Genomic DNA, 14,166 nt, shown 5'->3' with positions numbered 1-14,166 from the left:
AGTAAGAGAATGACCTGTTGTCATGGATATTAATTGAAGACATTATGTGCTATGAGCTGTTTAGTGGAACCATCTGGTGAGCTTTTGATGGTCCATAGAGTTTGTAGCATCGTATTTAACGTTGATGTCTATTTATGTCCCTACAAAGTTACCAGTGTGTAAACTTGAAAAATCCAGTGACGTTTTCCGTTGGGTACAAGTACATAATTTTTTTTTTTTGATGGTGTATGCAAGTACATACTCTGCTAATGGGATCCCTGCATCTATTTCACTAACAATGCTTATGACATCTTTTGTTATGGACTTACTAGCGGTTTATCATGCTCAGATAAAGGTGTGTTCCACTTAGAGGATGTACATATCGACTCATTGTTTCCACCTGATAATTCTCATTCATTTTAGTCTCAACCCGTTTGGATTTCACTACTCGGGGATTAAATTAACACACCATCAGATAGACAGATAGTTTATCCACTACTAGTATGTATAACAACATGGAAGAATTCTTCTTATGACACAAGTATCCTCTGTTTGCCTACAAGCAGTGTCGGCTGCCCAGGTCATATATCTAGCTAGGTTGTGAAAAATATTATGCAAGTTAGTTATTAAATTCATGATCAATTCGAAAGTCTTCTATGGCCATGCAGGGTTCTATGTTGACTGATGAATGGTGTTTAATATTCGATTTACTTCTTAAGCAACGATATAAACAACAAAATTTCAACATTCACTGATGAATATAAGGTTATACGTACACTTATACCTCGTTCAGTAAAAATGAGAATACGAAACTTCAAAGAAGCAATAAGCAAGAATGTCCAAATCAAATGTCCAACTCAAACTAGTTGAAAAATCAAAACCAAAACCAAAGAACGTATATATATCCTAGCAATCCACGCTAAACCAAGAAAAAGTCACAATATGGCCGTCCTACCAATATAAAATATCCCTAAAATAAAGCCAAGCAATCTCTTTCAATCCCAGCATATACCATAATCACACCGTATATCAACACACGTTACGTTTAATTTTCTTTCTTCCTCGAACTTTATTAATTTTGCATTAATTTCCCTGAAAGAGCATGCCCAGGTAACTTGTTTTCTAATGTCGCGCGTCCATGCCAAAGTTCCAAAGAAATGAAGTAGTTTGACATCTTGAAGATTAACTTGTGAGCTAACAATGGGTACTAGGATAGTGGAGAAAGTTTATGTCGCTGTCGGTAACAACTTACAAGAAGGATTGAGTACATTGGAATGGACACTCAAGAACTGGTCTTCTCAATTAATTTCAATTGTAATTCTCCATATCAATGGTCCTTCCAAAAATTTTGTTCATACCCCATGTAAGTTTTATGTAACTTTATTTTAGTTCATATCGTAAGTTTTAAAATCTTTTTGCCATTGGACGACCTCACTTGATTCTACTTTGTATTGCTTTTAGATGGAAAGCTGCCTGCAAGTGCCGTAAATGATGAAAAGTTGGAGGTTTTAAGGATGTTTGAGCAAGAGAAGATTAGCAAACTATTATCCAAGTACATGGCCTTTTGTGGCAAGGTAAAGTACTAATGTATCGATCTTTAATTTCCTTGTTATTCCTAGTGTTGCCAAAATGTGGAGAGAGACTGTTACATTTGATTTAACTAAAATAATTAATGATAAATTATGTGTTTTCAATATTATGCATAAATACAATTTGAAGCTATGAAAACCAGAGTAGCAACTTACATATCTCTGCTATATATTCTTAGGTGATCAAAGTTGAAGTCCTGAAGTTCGACAACTCAGAGCAACCGATTGACAAGGCTGTCGTAGGGTTAATAACAAGGCTTCAGATCACCAAACTGGTTATGGGAATTTCTTTAATGAGATCTTCAACAAGGTACTAAACGCGTTTGCTTAAATCTTTTTAGTTATGAATTCTTCCTCAATGCTGACTTTGAACAGGCAATAACTACTGGCCAGATTCATCTTTGCTGCCTCCCTGTGAATGGTATAAGATACAGTTGATCATTTTAATATATCAAATACCAACACCTAAAATAAAGGTCAACATTAGTGGTGGTCTTTACTATTTATATATAGCTTATTAGACAAGTAAACTATCTTTTGCTTCTAATATTGTGATCATTTATACAATACCTTATTTGACTTGTAATCTTTCTGGTACAGGAAAGCAAGGAGTGCAATTAGTGGATCATTTTATGTGCACAAGTTCAAACCTGATTATTGTGATTTGTTCATAGTATGTGGGGGAAAATTAGTCTTTCTCAAAGAACAAAAAGATGAAGAACATTTGGAAGATGACCAGGGAATGATGGTGGCAAAGATGAAAGAAAGAGGTAATTTCAAAGGTTGGTTGGGTAAGATATTCACCGAAAGAGACCATAATCATCAAGCGGGACCTAGTGATTCTCGTGATCAGCAGAAATCTTACCCTGAGGAAATTGAAAATTATCTACAATTATTGTCGAAGTTAACTGTGAATGATGAAGACTATAAAGAAGACGACAGTAGTTACAGAACTAGTCCCATAGAAGGGCGTAAGCTGGATGATACTGGTTCAAGAGCGGTAAAGTTCTTAACCGCAATTTTCCCCAAGCAATTTGATTTCAAACATTGAGAATTTATCAGTTAATAAATAATAACTCGGAAACAATTTGATAATCATGTTAAACAACTTGCAAACAATTTGATTTCAAACAATTTTCTAGATAAATAACTTGCTTTCTTGTCATTAAATAATCTCAGTTGATCTTCATGTGCCACATTTAGATAATCTCATGTTTTCTTGTGACGCATTTTAGAGTGATTCCAACAATAATGAAACAATGAAGGCAGGGCTAGAAGAAGCTCAGAAGGTGATTGAGGAGAAAAGAAAAGAAACCCAAATCAATATCGATAGACAAAAAGGAGCTGAACGCATTATTTCCTTGTGCAACCAAAAGGTATACCTTTTGGGCCTCAATTCATTTCAATGTTATTTTTCTTCATAATTATTTGCACAATATATATGCCATCTTGCCATCTTATATCTCTTGCAGGCTGAAGAGCTACAATGTTGTATAGACAAGGAGATTGACAATCAAATTGATTTGAAGAGGAACTTAGATGCAGCTACAGAACAAATTCTCGAAATCACAAGGGACATAGAAGAGAGCAAGAATAGGCTCAATTCTGCTGTAGAACTTCAGACAGAGCTAGCAAGAAAAATTAGTTCTTCCTCTTCAGCAAAACCACTTGCCGAATCTGAGTTAGAGAAGACAGTTGCAATGAGAGCAGAAATACTCATTGAGATTGACAAATTGCGTGAACAAAAAGATGTCTTTCTTCGAAGGATTGAGTTTTGCAAAGAGGAATATGCAATAACTTCGGCCACACACTCGAGGATTACAAATAGGAAATATAGGGAATTTACAGAGAACGAGATAAGAGATGCCACTGATAATTTTGCCGAGGGTATGAAGTTGAGATCGGATAGTGTATTCTCCATTTTCTACAAGGGAAGAATAAAAAACTCAACGATTGCAATCAAAATGCAGACTATATATGATCTTGAACAGCTTCATAACAAGGTAGGGACGATACATACATCGGCTATTATATTGACTTGGTATTCAAGAAATGCGGATGGAGCTAAGAAAACAGCTTATATGAATGAAATGATCACTCTTTCTATGTGCAGATGGAGATACTATGCAACATTAGGCATCCTCATTTTATCTCAACACTTGGAGCCTGCTTCGAACCGAAATGCATTGTCTTCGAATATATGCACAATGGCAGCTTGCAAGATAATATCTTATCTCACATGAACACTAGCACTGGAAGAAGGACAAACCGAATTATATCCTGGTACATTCGTATACGGATTGCTGTTCAAATTTGTTCAGGCTTAGGTTTCCTCCACTCAGCCCAGCCTCAGCCCATTCCGCATAATGACCTCAGCCCATCTAATATCCTTCTCGATCGCAATCTTGTAGCCAAGATCACTAATATTAAAATGATTCCAAACTACCATACCGACTCACAACTTGAATTTGATGTACGTGCATTTGGATATATCATGTTGCTGCTGCTTACGGGAACAGATGAAAATGAGATGGTTGATAAAGTGACCAAGGCTATTGAGTGTGGGACTATAATTAGTATTTTGGATGAGAAGGCTATAGATTGGCCATTGGATCTGGCTGAGGAGTTTGCATGTATAGCAATGAGGTGCATTTCGATGGAGAGCCCGGATAGTAAAATATCAATAGTGATGCTTGACTTAGAGGAGTTGATGAAGAAAGCAATCGAGATCACGAAGGGAGGATGGGAAATGCTGGAGGTTGGTGTGGATGGACAAAAGGATATACCAGATGTTTTTCTCTGCCCAATTTTTCAGGTAATGTACTGTTTGGACTTCATGTTAGCTTTTTTTTTTTTGGGTGAACTAGTATTACCCCCCACTAGATGAGCCAATTAGGATTCCCCCCCCACTAAATGGGAAATTAGGGTCTCCCCCCCTAAATACACACAAAAAATTTTTGGTCAACCCACTTTGACTTTTTTTTGTGTGTATTTAGGGGGGAGACCCTAATTTCTCATCTAGTCGGGTAATACTAGTTAACCCTTTTTTTTTTTGGCTTGGTAAGTTTGAATTCATTAAAACTGTAACAGAAGTACAAAAAGGGATGGTTTATAGGGTGGGCAACATGCTGCCCTCCTATTTCATTCTTTACAAGTCATGTCTATATCATAACCTATTACAAACTCATACAAATCGGAAAAAAATTTGGAATGGAGCTTCCCACTTGTGCAGCCAGATTGGCCTACCAACAGTGATACACTCCTCATTCTCCGTCAAAGATACTCCCTGTTTGGCCAGCAAGTCCGCCGTGAAGTTTCCTTCCCTCCAAATGGTTGTAATCCTCCACCTTTGAAGTCCCTCTGTGCATGTTATCCATCTAGGTTGTAGCATCCAGGGAACATCCCCAGTTGCAAAAGCTCACGCTGCTGCCTCAGAGTCAGTTTCGATCCACAGGTTCTTCCATCCTTGTTTAAGGGCTGTCTCGACACCCACAATGATAGCCATGCACTCTGCTTCTATAGTTGTCCCCCTCGCCCAATGTTCATGTTTAGTGTAAGTAGGAATTGACCCATGTTCCCTCGAAGCGATACCAATCCCGGATGGCCGGGATTCCCTATTGATGCCCCATCGGTGTTAAGTTTCACAATGTCCGGTTTCGGTGGAATCCACGCATTGTTTAACTTGTGGTGTTTTTCTCATCTGAATACCCACATTCCAAAGATGAAGGATCGTGAACCGGGGAGGGTGTTGTAACAATGGCCCTTTGACAGGCTTTACTGTGATTCTCACCTGCAATCTAACAAACGACTTGCGGTTTCCAAGCTTTGGCTTCTTCCCATCAAAACCGCACCTTGTTTCGTTTCTTTCCATATACTTACCGAGATGCAACCACACAAGACTTCCACGGATCATGCGACAAAGGACTCCAATTCGATTAATCTTTAGTGTATCGGAAAACTATTAATAGCAAGGTGGTTACTGAAAACCCGTTTGACCCAATCCCATAGCTCTTGCGCTAAACCGGCATTGCCAAAAGAGATCTTTGTGTAGTTTCCCAAAGACTTCCACACAACAAAAAAGAAGAAGACAGAGAGATGCCTGTTTTCTGAATTCTTTCATCAGTTGCAATTCCCCTTTTAATAATTTTCCATGCCAGCGCTGAGGTTCGAGGGTGTATACAACTATTCCAGACGCTCTTACTCCATGTAATAGTCGGCCTCCTCTTTCTTATTTCATCATATGCTGATTTCGTCGAGAAGTTTCCTCGCAGATCAGGGCACCAAATTACATAATCCTCAAAGGTAGGATTGCATTTCAGAACATCAGTTGAACTTTTGTGAATTCTATTCATTATCTCCTGTAACACATCAGGGATGCACCAGTTATCACCTTCAAGCAAATCGCAAACCTTAGCTCGACAGCCCTTTAATTCTAGTGAATTGATATTGAGCATGCTTTTCAGTGATTGCTTACCCAACCAATTGTCCCTCCATATATCCACCTTGTCACCACTTGCTATCACCCATTGAGTTCTACTCTTCACTTCCACAAGAGCTTTTCTTATCCCCGGCCAAACAGAGGTTGGTTTGTAAGATTGAATAAACTCTCCATCTTGATTGAAGTACTTTGCTTTCATGAATAAAGCAAAATCAGTTTCACCCTTTAATACTTCCCAAGCCAACTTCATTAACACCGCAGATTAATTTGCTTCGAGCCTTCAATCCCTAGTCCTCCTTCCTGTGTAGGCTTGCATACTGCCCCCCACCGATTTGGTGACACCCCTTTCTTATACTTGGATCACCCGACCATAGGAAATTCCTCATGATATCCTCTGCTTATTTGACCATAGCCATTGGCCATTCATAGATGGACATGGTGTAAACTGGGATGCTACATAGCACTGACTTGATCAAAGTAACCCTCCCTTGAAAAGACAGCCTCTTTCCTTTCCAACTTGTAAGCCTTTTCCGAATCTTATCTAAGATCTGTGCCACACAGGCCCTAGTAACTCTACCTTGTTGTAGACTTACTCCCAAATATTTCTCTGGTAAGAAACCTTCCTTCATATTCAACTCCAACAACACAGCCTGTTTTCTCGACTGAGTAAAGTTACTGAAAAAAACTTTACTTTTGTCTTGACTGATAAGTTGTCCAGCTGCGTTCTGGTACCTCCTCAGGATATGATTGAGCTTTTTGATCCCTCTTATCTCTCCGTCTGCAAAGATAATGATGTCGTCTGCAAAGATAAGATGACTCGGAGCTGCCACTTTCTTAATGACAGTTAGTGGCTTTAGATGGTTTTTTCCCCCTGAGATAATGGATAGCTCTACTCAGAGTGTCTTCAGCAATAGCAAACAATAATGGTGACAGAGGATCACCTTGTTTAAGCCCTCGGTGCATAGGAAAGAAACCAACAGGTCCACCATTAAATAACACAAAGATTTGTGCCGAACTCACAATGGTTCTTATCCAGTTGATCCAGATATCTGAAAAACCCATACTTTTCATAACTTGGAAGAGAAACTTCCAACTCATTGTATCATAGGCTTGTGTTATGTTTAACTTCACAGCTACAGATCCACCAAATCTATCCTTCTTCAACTCATTCATCAGCTCAGAGGTCATGGAAATGCTTGTCTGAGAGCATCTTGAAGGTACAAAACCAGTTTGCTCTTTAGTGATGATATCATCAGCCAACACATTGAGACGCAACTGTAGAAGCTTAGTAATAATCTTGAAGAGAAAGTTTCCCATACAGATCGGTCTATACTGGCTAAGTTTCTTGGCATTATTATCCTTTGGGATTAAAGCAATAAAGTTCGAATTTAATCCTTTGGGTAAACAGCCTTGAATAAAGAAGGATTGTATTGGCAAGCACACATCTTGCTTTATGATTCCCCAACATTTGCAGTAGAAATGTCCTTGGAATCCATCAGGTCCAGGTGAGCTATCCATTTTCATGCTAAAAACAGTCTTTTGAATTTCTTCATAAGCTGGCACTCTTGTTAGACTGTAGTTCTCTTCCTCATCAATCAGTTTGGGTATAACACTCAATAATTCTATGTCTTCTTGAATATGGACCTCCCTATACTTCTCTTCATAGTAGCTTATTACATACTGCTTAATTTGTTCATGGTCATCAAGCACAGTACCATCCTCTGTCACCAACTCAGTGATCATAGAAGCCCCCTGTTTGACCCTGCATATATTGTGGAAGTATGCAGTGTTTCTGTCCCCCTCATCCTCAAAACAAGTTCTGCTCTTTTGTCTCGAAAGGGAAGACCTATTAGCTCTGGCTGTATCCAATTCAAACTCTTTCTGTATAACCTCTGCTATAAGAAGTTCATCATCCACTGTTTGATCAACCAGTTGTTGCATTCGAAGGAGTTCAGCCTCTGCTTTTCTAATGGAGACATCTATGTGCCCAAAAACCTCCAAATTCCATTTCTTTAAGTCTGTTTTCAGTCTATGTAGCTTGCGCATAACCTTGAGGAGAGGAGGAAGTGGTATTCCCTCAAAGCGTTTGTGTCTAGTCGGTCTTCACTAACTCAAAAAGGTGGGGTGAGAGAGCCACATTTTATTGAATCTCGAAAGGAGTATTCTTAGGTTTCAGAATATTAGGGTGCATGCCCAGCAAAGGAGAGTGATCAGATGCCTGTCGAGCTCCTGCCGTACATTTCCATCCACCAAATCTAAAGTTCCAAGCTTCATTATAAAAGGCTCTATCCAGTTTGCAAAGAACCCTTTTAACACCTCTTTGATTGTTACACCAAGTATATTTAGTGCCCTCCCAATTACTCTCCAACAGCTCTGCGGTGTTCACAAAGGCATTAAACTCCTGCATAGCCACTCTATTGGGTTGTCTACCTCCTTTTTTCTCATCAGTTCTTAGGACACTACCAGTGGCGGAGCCAGAAAATTGAGTGAGGGTGAGCCAACCCCAACCCAACCAAACATAAAAAAAAAAAAAAAAAACTCAATTTTTAAACTAATTATTCACAACTCTTATTTGAAATTATTATTTGTCACACGAAATGAAAAAAATCAAAACTGAATGGTAGTGCAAATCTCTAGACCCATTAGTGTTATTATGTACTAATGTCTAGATTTTTATGAATAATTTCAACAATTCTTGTGCATCTACATTTTTTATTTCCTAATTCTCTTAGGTGTTCTAGATATGATTAGGTTTTACTAACGTCACATAGAGTGATGCAATTGTTTAAAGAGGGGCTCTGTTTTTGGTTGAAAGGGGTCGGGACTATATATAGAGATTATTCCAAGTTCTTCGAGGAATTATATAATGCATGAAATTATTTTTACCGGATTGTGAGGTCATAAATAGTAATTTGGAACTTCAATCATCATCTCTAGAATTACAAGTCAATCTTTAGGTCCAAGATAGTGTCTCGGATCAACTATCCATAGTGCGATATCGCTTTTGCTTTAACTTTGGTTACGACAAGTCATAGACATTTATCATGTGACTAATACAATTTAGATTTAAAGAGGCGGAACATGAGCCATTACCGGTGAAAAGTTATAAAACATTTTAATTCGATCTTCGGCCTTACCCGGTGTCCAAAGGAACATGAGCCATTACCAGCCTTGGATTCTTGCCTTTGGGAGAAGTGCTCATAAACCGCTTAGTACTATGTTCTGAATTCCTTCTTGGACTTGTCTCACTAGCTTGTATCCTCTTCTCTTTTGCATGAGTACCATCCAAATAAAGGTGTAACCTGTTCTTCCTTATTAGCTACCTTATCATCTATTTTTTTCTTAGGCCTAAATGAGTGCTTCTTCCCAACCTTCATCTTTCTTAGTAATAGCATCTTTCTCCACCTCATAAACCTCTACAATTTCATCCCTCAGAACATGAATTGCATCCACAGCTTTTATATATCTTTATCCAAACTGGTTTCTTCTTCTTGTTTATCTACTTTAATCTGCGGTGTATTTTTGCATACAAATTCGGGATGCTTACATCTTGCATATGAAGTTGTTATCTGTGAACATAGGTGTTCCAACTTTATAGTCTCTTCTATCCTTGTATCTCATCGATACAACTTCGCAAGGCCTAGTTTGATGCTAATTGGAGTGGTAATGTCAATGAAAAACAATTTACATGTTTTGTTGCAATTATAGAATTCTAGTTTGTAAAAAAATAGTGCAGAGTTGAGATTTAATACCTTGACATAATTATTTGTTTTAAGAAAAACCATAAACCAAGTTAACATATCCATCGGTGAGAATATCTTACCTAACACGATAAGCCCGTGGGGCTCGCCCACTCATTGACACCAATAGTCCGCAAAGAACACTAGGTCTCATGCTATTAAATACCATCACTATTTCCTGGTCTTTAACTTGGAAATAGGAAAACTATATATTTTTTTTGGTCGAAAATTGAGGGTGAGCGTATGCACTGCCCCCTCGGCTCCGCCATTTGGACACTACTTGAAGTCACCAATCACCAACCACGCATCGTGGGGTTAAACCTGCTCAAATCACCCAACAACTCTCTCTTCTATTGCCCAACCAACAGTTTGCATGCACAAAAGATATAAAACACCCATCCACCAAAATAGTAATATGTTGGTCAGATGCCATAACCACTGATACAGAGATGCCTCTCTTCCAAAAAACCCAAAGGTTACCAATCCTATTCGAGGAATCGTTATGAATCAAGGTACTCTCAAAACAATTCAAACCAAAAGAATCAAGCAGATGTACTTGTGGCCTAACTAGAGGTTCAGCCAAACAAACAATATCCGGATTATGAGACTTCATGAGTTCTCGCAGTCTATCACTAGCTTTATTTTTAACCACTCCCCTAATATTCCAAAAAAAGGTCCTCATTTCGAAAAAGGGAGAGATCTGTCTTGCACCTTTGCTTGAAATCTAGTCCCATGCCCATGGGTTGTAGAAGCTTCCAAGTGATCCTTGGTATTCCTCTTTTCAGCCTTCTTCTTTCCAGTTTGCCCATTTGCCTTCGTCATTGCATTCCCTTTGTACTACAATGATTGACCGCGGGTTCACGGTCTTCTACTCCTAGTAAAGTAAAATTATTACTAGTCATGATTGGAGTAGTTGGTCCTCCGGTTGGGCTATCTTGGGTAACCCTAGTAACAACTTGATCCTCGCTCCAAGAGTTGAGTCCCCGTGCTCTCTCAACCCTTGTTCAACACCACGACCATCGTAGTCTCGTGAGTGTGAAGGCGTTATGGCAAGTATAGGCAATACACAAGTAATTCCAACTGCTGATTGGCTTTCTATATGTGCCTGGTCTTCTCCCCTTTTCTCTCCCTCTTGTTGCCTCATATCATGAACTTGACCTTGTGAGTCAACTGCTATACCACTTCCGGCCGTGCCTCCATATCATTTTCTGCCTTAGAATCATCCTCTTCCCGTAAGCTCTCGGTCTCCTTATTACTCTTATTTCCATCCCGGTGATCGGGTTTCTACTTGTTGTTGCTCTCAAAGATAACCATTCATTGCATCGGTGTTTGTTTCAGTGGTTGGAGGCACTTGCTCCCTGTTCCTTACTACTCTGCCCCACTTCCATCTCGAGATTGGTATGCTCGGTGACATCGATTACCTCAATTTCCTTATTTCTCTTTCTATTTCGCTTCCTCGTTTTTTGGCATGCCATCCATGCTTAGTTCAAGAGTGCTATTGCTTTCCTTTTCCTTATTCTTGCTCATTCGACCTTCAAGATCCTACATTCGGTGACCAAATGACCAACCCTCTTGCAATGATTGCAAAATTTGGGCAAACGCACTGTGTTCTACACTCTGCCAAAATTTGATATCCTTTCCTTCCATCTCCACCCGTGATCTTGTCGAATTTTCTCATTCAGTCCAAGTCCACTAACACACTAGCATAGTAACCCAAGGTTCTCTTTGCAGTGTTCTCATCAGTGTGGATTGGCCGGTCTTCCAATGGCCCTTGCAAGAGAGAATAAGGTTTTGATTTCCCAAGATTCAAGACTCAGTCCCGGAAATCGGATCCGGACTAATGCATTGGAGTGGTTTTCTTTGCTTGTGGAGAAGTTTGGAGTCCACTTGCTCACCGCAAAATTTGATCATAAAACCTGTGTTCCACGACCCCAAATTCGGTGATAGTCCAACTCATTAGTAAATCGAAACATGATGTACCCTCGACCCAAAGGCGTTGCTTGCCATTCATGGTTCGGGTTTCCACAATTGTTTAACCTTTTCATTGACAACATTCATAGTAAGCTTAGACATGTCCAGTCTCCCCACTAGAGCTAGCTTGCAAAACTCTAACCCTTTCTCAACCCTTTGCCTGAATAGTGATAGTAGGGTACTCACCTTTGTCGACTGTGCACCGCAGAGCGGCCAGATCAACTTCCCTCCCATAAGTAGACTTTGTGGCCCTAGCATATGATTTTCTCTGAAGTTTCTTGACCCTTGTTAGTCACATTTCCATTTTGCCGGCAAGTTTTCTCCACAACCTCGATTTGCAGACCCAGATTCTGTATTCCTTCCTCATTCAAAAAACCCCAAGGACAAAAGACTAGAGCTTTACTCATTTCAGCCCCCAGAACTGTTGTTGAAGTCTCATCCATGTTTGTAAAACCTCTCAACCGATCAGAGGGATGGGTTAACCGCCGGTCAGGCCGGTCAACCCATTCGAAAGGGAAGTTTTCCCTCCAAAGAAAAACCTTATCAACAATTTTTTCTACGAGTAGAAAAAAGATTTCTAAAAAAGGAATTAAAACATGTAAAGACCGAAATGCCCTCACAGCTCTCAAATGCCCTCACAACTCACAACTCACAACTCTCAAATGACTTCATGTTAGCTCTATTGGTACTTGGCTATAGTTTACGCAAATCAAATTCCACACCACTCATAACTTCATAAGGACTTCCAGCCAAGTTTGCACTTACCAAATTAAGCCTTAAGCTAAGCTTGTAACCGTAATTGACCTTCACTAGTCTTATTTGACAAAACTTCCAAAGTACCATGCACCATTGCACCATGCCTGTCTCGGGTCTAAAATAACCAATGGCATCTGGATATGGTCGGAGCCACCCCCCCCTAAAATCCTGGTTCTGCCCCTGCGGAGACCCCAACTAAATGGTACGAGTTTCAATGAAACAATGAATGAATTTCTTGATTTTCTTTTCTTCAGGAAGTGATGAAAGATCCATATGTGGCAGCAGATGGATTTTCGTATGAGTTTGAAGCCATAGATGAATGGCTAAAGACAGGGAGTACAACGTCTCCTATGACCAATTTAAACTTGAAGCACACCAATCTCACCCCAAATCACACCCTTCGCTCTCTCATAAACGATTGGCGTAACACATGAAGTGTGCCTACACAAAGGTAAATGACTACTTTAAGAGCTTGCCCTGCTTCCAGAATCCAGATACATTAACAGATGAAATCTATACATACTTCGGTGATTCTGTCACTTGATGTGATGGATTTGTCCTCTTATTATTACTGAATTCTTCTTTTGTTCTATTACAGTGATGGATCGCTTCCAACATCTTGCTTCGACTTTAGCATACTTCTTTGCGACTACTTTTCTTTTTGCCATCAGGATTTATGGCTCAATCCTCCCTCTCCCATGGCTCTCTCAGCTCAGCACGTTCTGAAATATATTAGCACATTTGCAGCACGAAGCGAACACTTTAAGGAATAGGATTTTTTTGCCGAAGCGTCCAACACAACTGCATTTTCTGTGTTTCCTTACCTATGTACTATATATCATAGTTTTAATGTACAGAATCATCAGGTTATTGTGTTAAAATGCCTAAAAGCAAAAGTAATGTGTATAGATCGAACTTAAATGGAAGAGCTACAGGATGGGAGGACTTTTTACGAGATAGGTATTGTATGTCTAGTTTCATATAAGAAAGAAAGAAATATTCTCTTGCATGAGTTGCATCAGGGCAACAGAATATTTAACCAGGGAAACAAACACGTACGAGATGTATGAAATAAAATGCTGCTTGTAACATAAATTTCATAAAAAAAGCTTAAGGGGGTGTTTGGATCCTATTTATTTATTGCTAAAAAGTGTTTATTACTGAAAAAACATTTTTTGAAAAAATAAATGTGTTTGGTTTCTATTTAAAAAAAAAATAGTTTTTCATCCAAAAAACACTTTTTGGTCCCAAAAACTTGTTTTATGATAATTAGGTAAAACTTGTTTTTTAAGTTAAAAAACTATTTTTCTTTGAAGGAAACACTTTTGGAGCTAAAGGCAAATGAACTGGGATGTTTTAGACTTTAGTGATTTATCTTGCCAATGATATGCCAAAATATATCGGTAAAACATAGTGTGAAATCTGATTTGATAAAATAGCTTTTAAGAAAAGTCACAACCAAACATATTTATTGAAAAACTGTTTTTAGAATAAATACTTTTTCATAAAAGTGTTTTTTAAGAAAAAATACTTTTTTGAAAAAATGAGAACCAAACACTCACTAAAAGATCGTCAATACTTTCATTTTTCAACTTCCTGAAAAAGTGTTGACGAAAATAACAACTGCCAAATCTCGATACAATGCTTCGAGTTTTTAACTTGTCGTCGAATTTCATGAATTCCAAAAACTCTT

The 14,166-nt window shown here is 38.8% G+C and overlaps 1 protein-coding gene across 2 annotated transcripts; it reads left to right on the top strand.

Annotated features, from left to right (window-relative positions):
- The first annotated feature begins 994 nt into the window (after positions 1 to 994).
- LOC147501693 (U-box domain-containing protein kinase family protein) lies at positions 995 to 13,482 on the top strand. 2 transcript variants are annotated; one of them, XM_086606723.1, is made up of 9 exons: positions 995 to 1,342; positions 1,441 to 1,553; positions 1,748 to 1,878; positions 2,169 to 2,568; positions 2,804 to 2,944; positions 3,041 to 3,571; positions 3,682 to 4,383; positions 12,728 to 12,924; positions 13,072 to 13,482. In XM_086606723.1, the coding sequence occupies exons 1-8, from the start codon at positions 1,180 to 1,182 to the stop codon at positions 12,905 to 12,907; spliced, it is 2,361 nt and encodes a 786-aa protein (XP_086462849.1). In that variant the 5' UTR covers positions 995 to 1,179; the 3' UTR covers positions 12,908 to 12,924; positions 13,072 to 13,482. The 2 variants fall into 2 exon arrangements, with proteins under 2 accessions (XP_086462849.1, XP_086462850.1); XM_086606724.1 differs by having other exon boundaries at positions 1,028 to 1,342; positions 2,834 to 2,944.
- The last annotated feature ends 684 nt before the right edge of the window (positions 13,483 to 14,166 follow it).

The sequence above is a fragment of the Coptis chinensis genome, chromosome 4, assembly GCF_015680905.1.
Source record: "Coptis chinensis isolate HL-2020 chromosome 4, ASM1568090v1, whole genome shotgun sequence".
In the NCBI taxonomy this organism is placed as follows: domain Eukaryota; kingdom Viridiplantae; phylum Streptophyta; class Magnoliopsida; order Ranunculales; family Ranunculaceae; genus Coptis; species Coptis chinensis.
This window is presented reverse-complemented; position numbering and strand designations above follow the sequence as displayed.

Coding starts and splice junctions, on each gene's coding strand:
- LOC147501693 (XM_086606723.1), top strand. CDS start 1,180: ATGGGTACTAGGATAGTGGAGAAAGTTTATGTCGCTGTCGGTAACAAC. Junction 1,554..1,747: donor ACATGGCCTTTTGTGGCAAG/GTAAAGTACTAA, acceptor ATATATTCTTAG/GTGATCAAAGTTGAAGTCCT. Junction 3,572..3,681: donor TTGAACAGCTTCATAACAAG/GTAGGGACGATA, acceptor TTCTATGTGCAG/ATGGAGATACTATGCAACAT.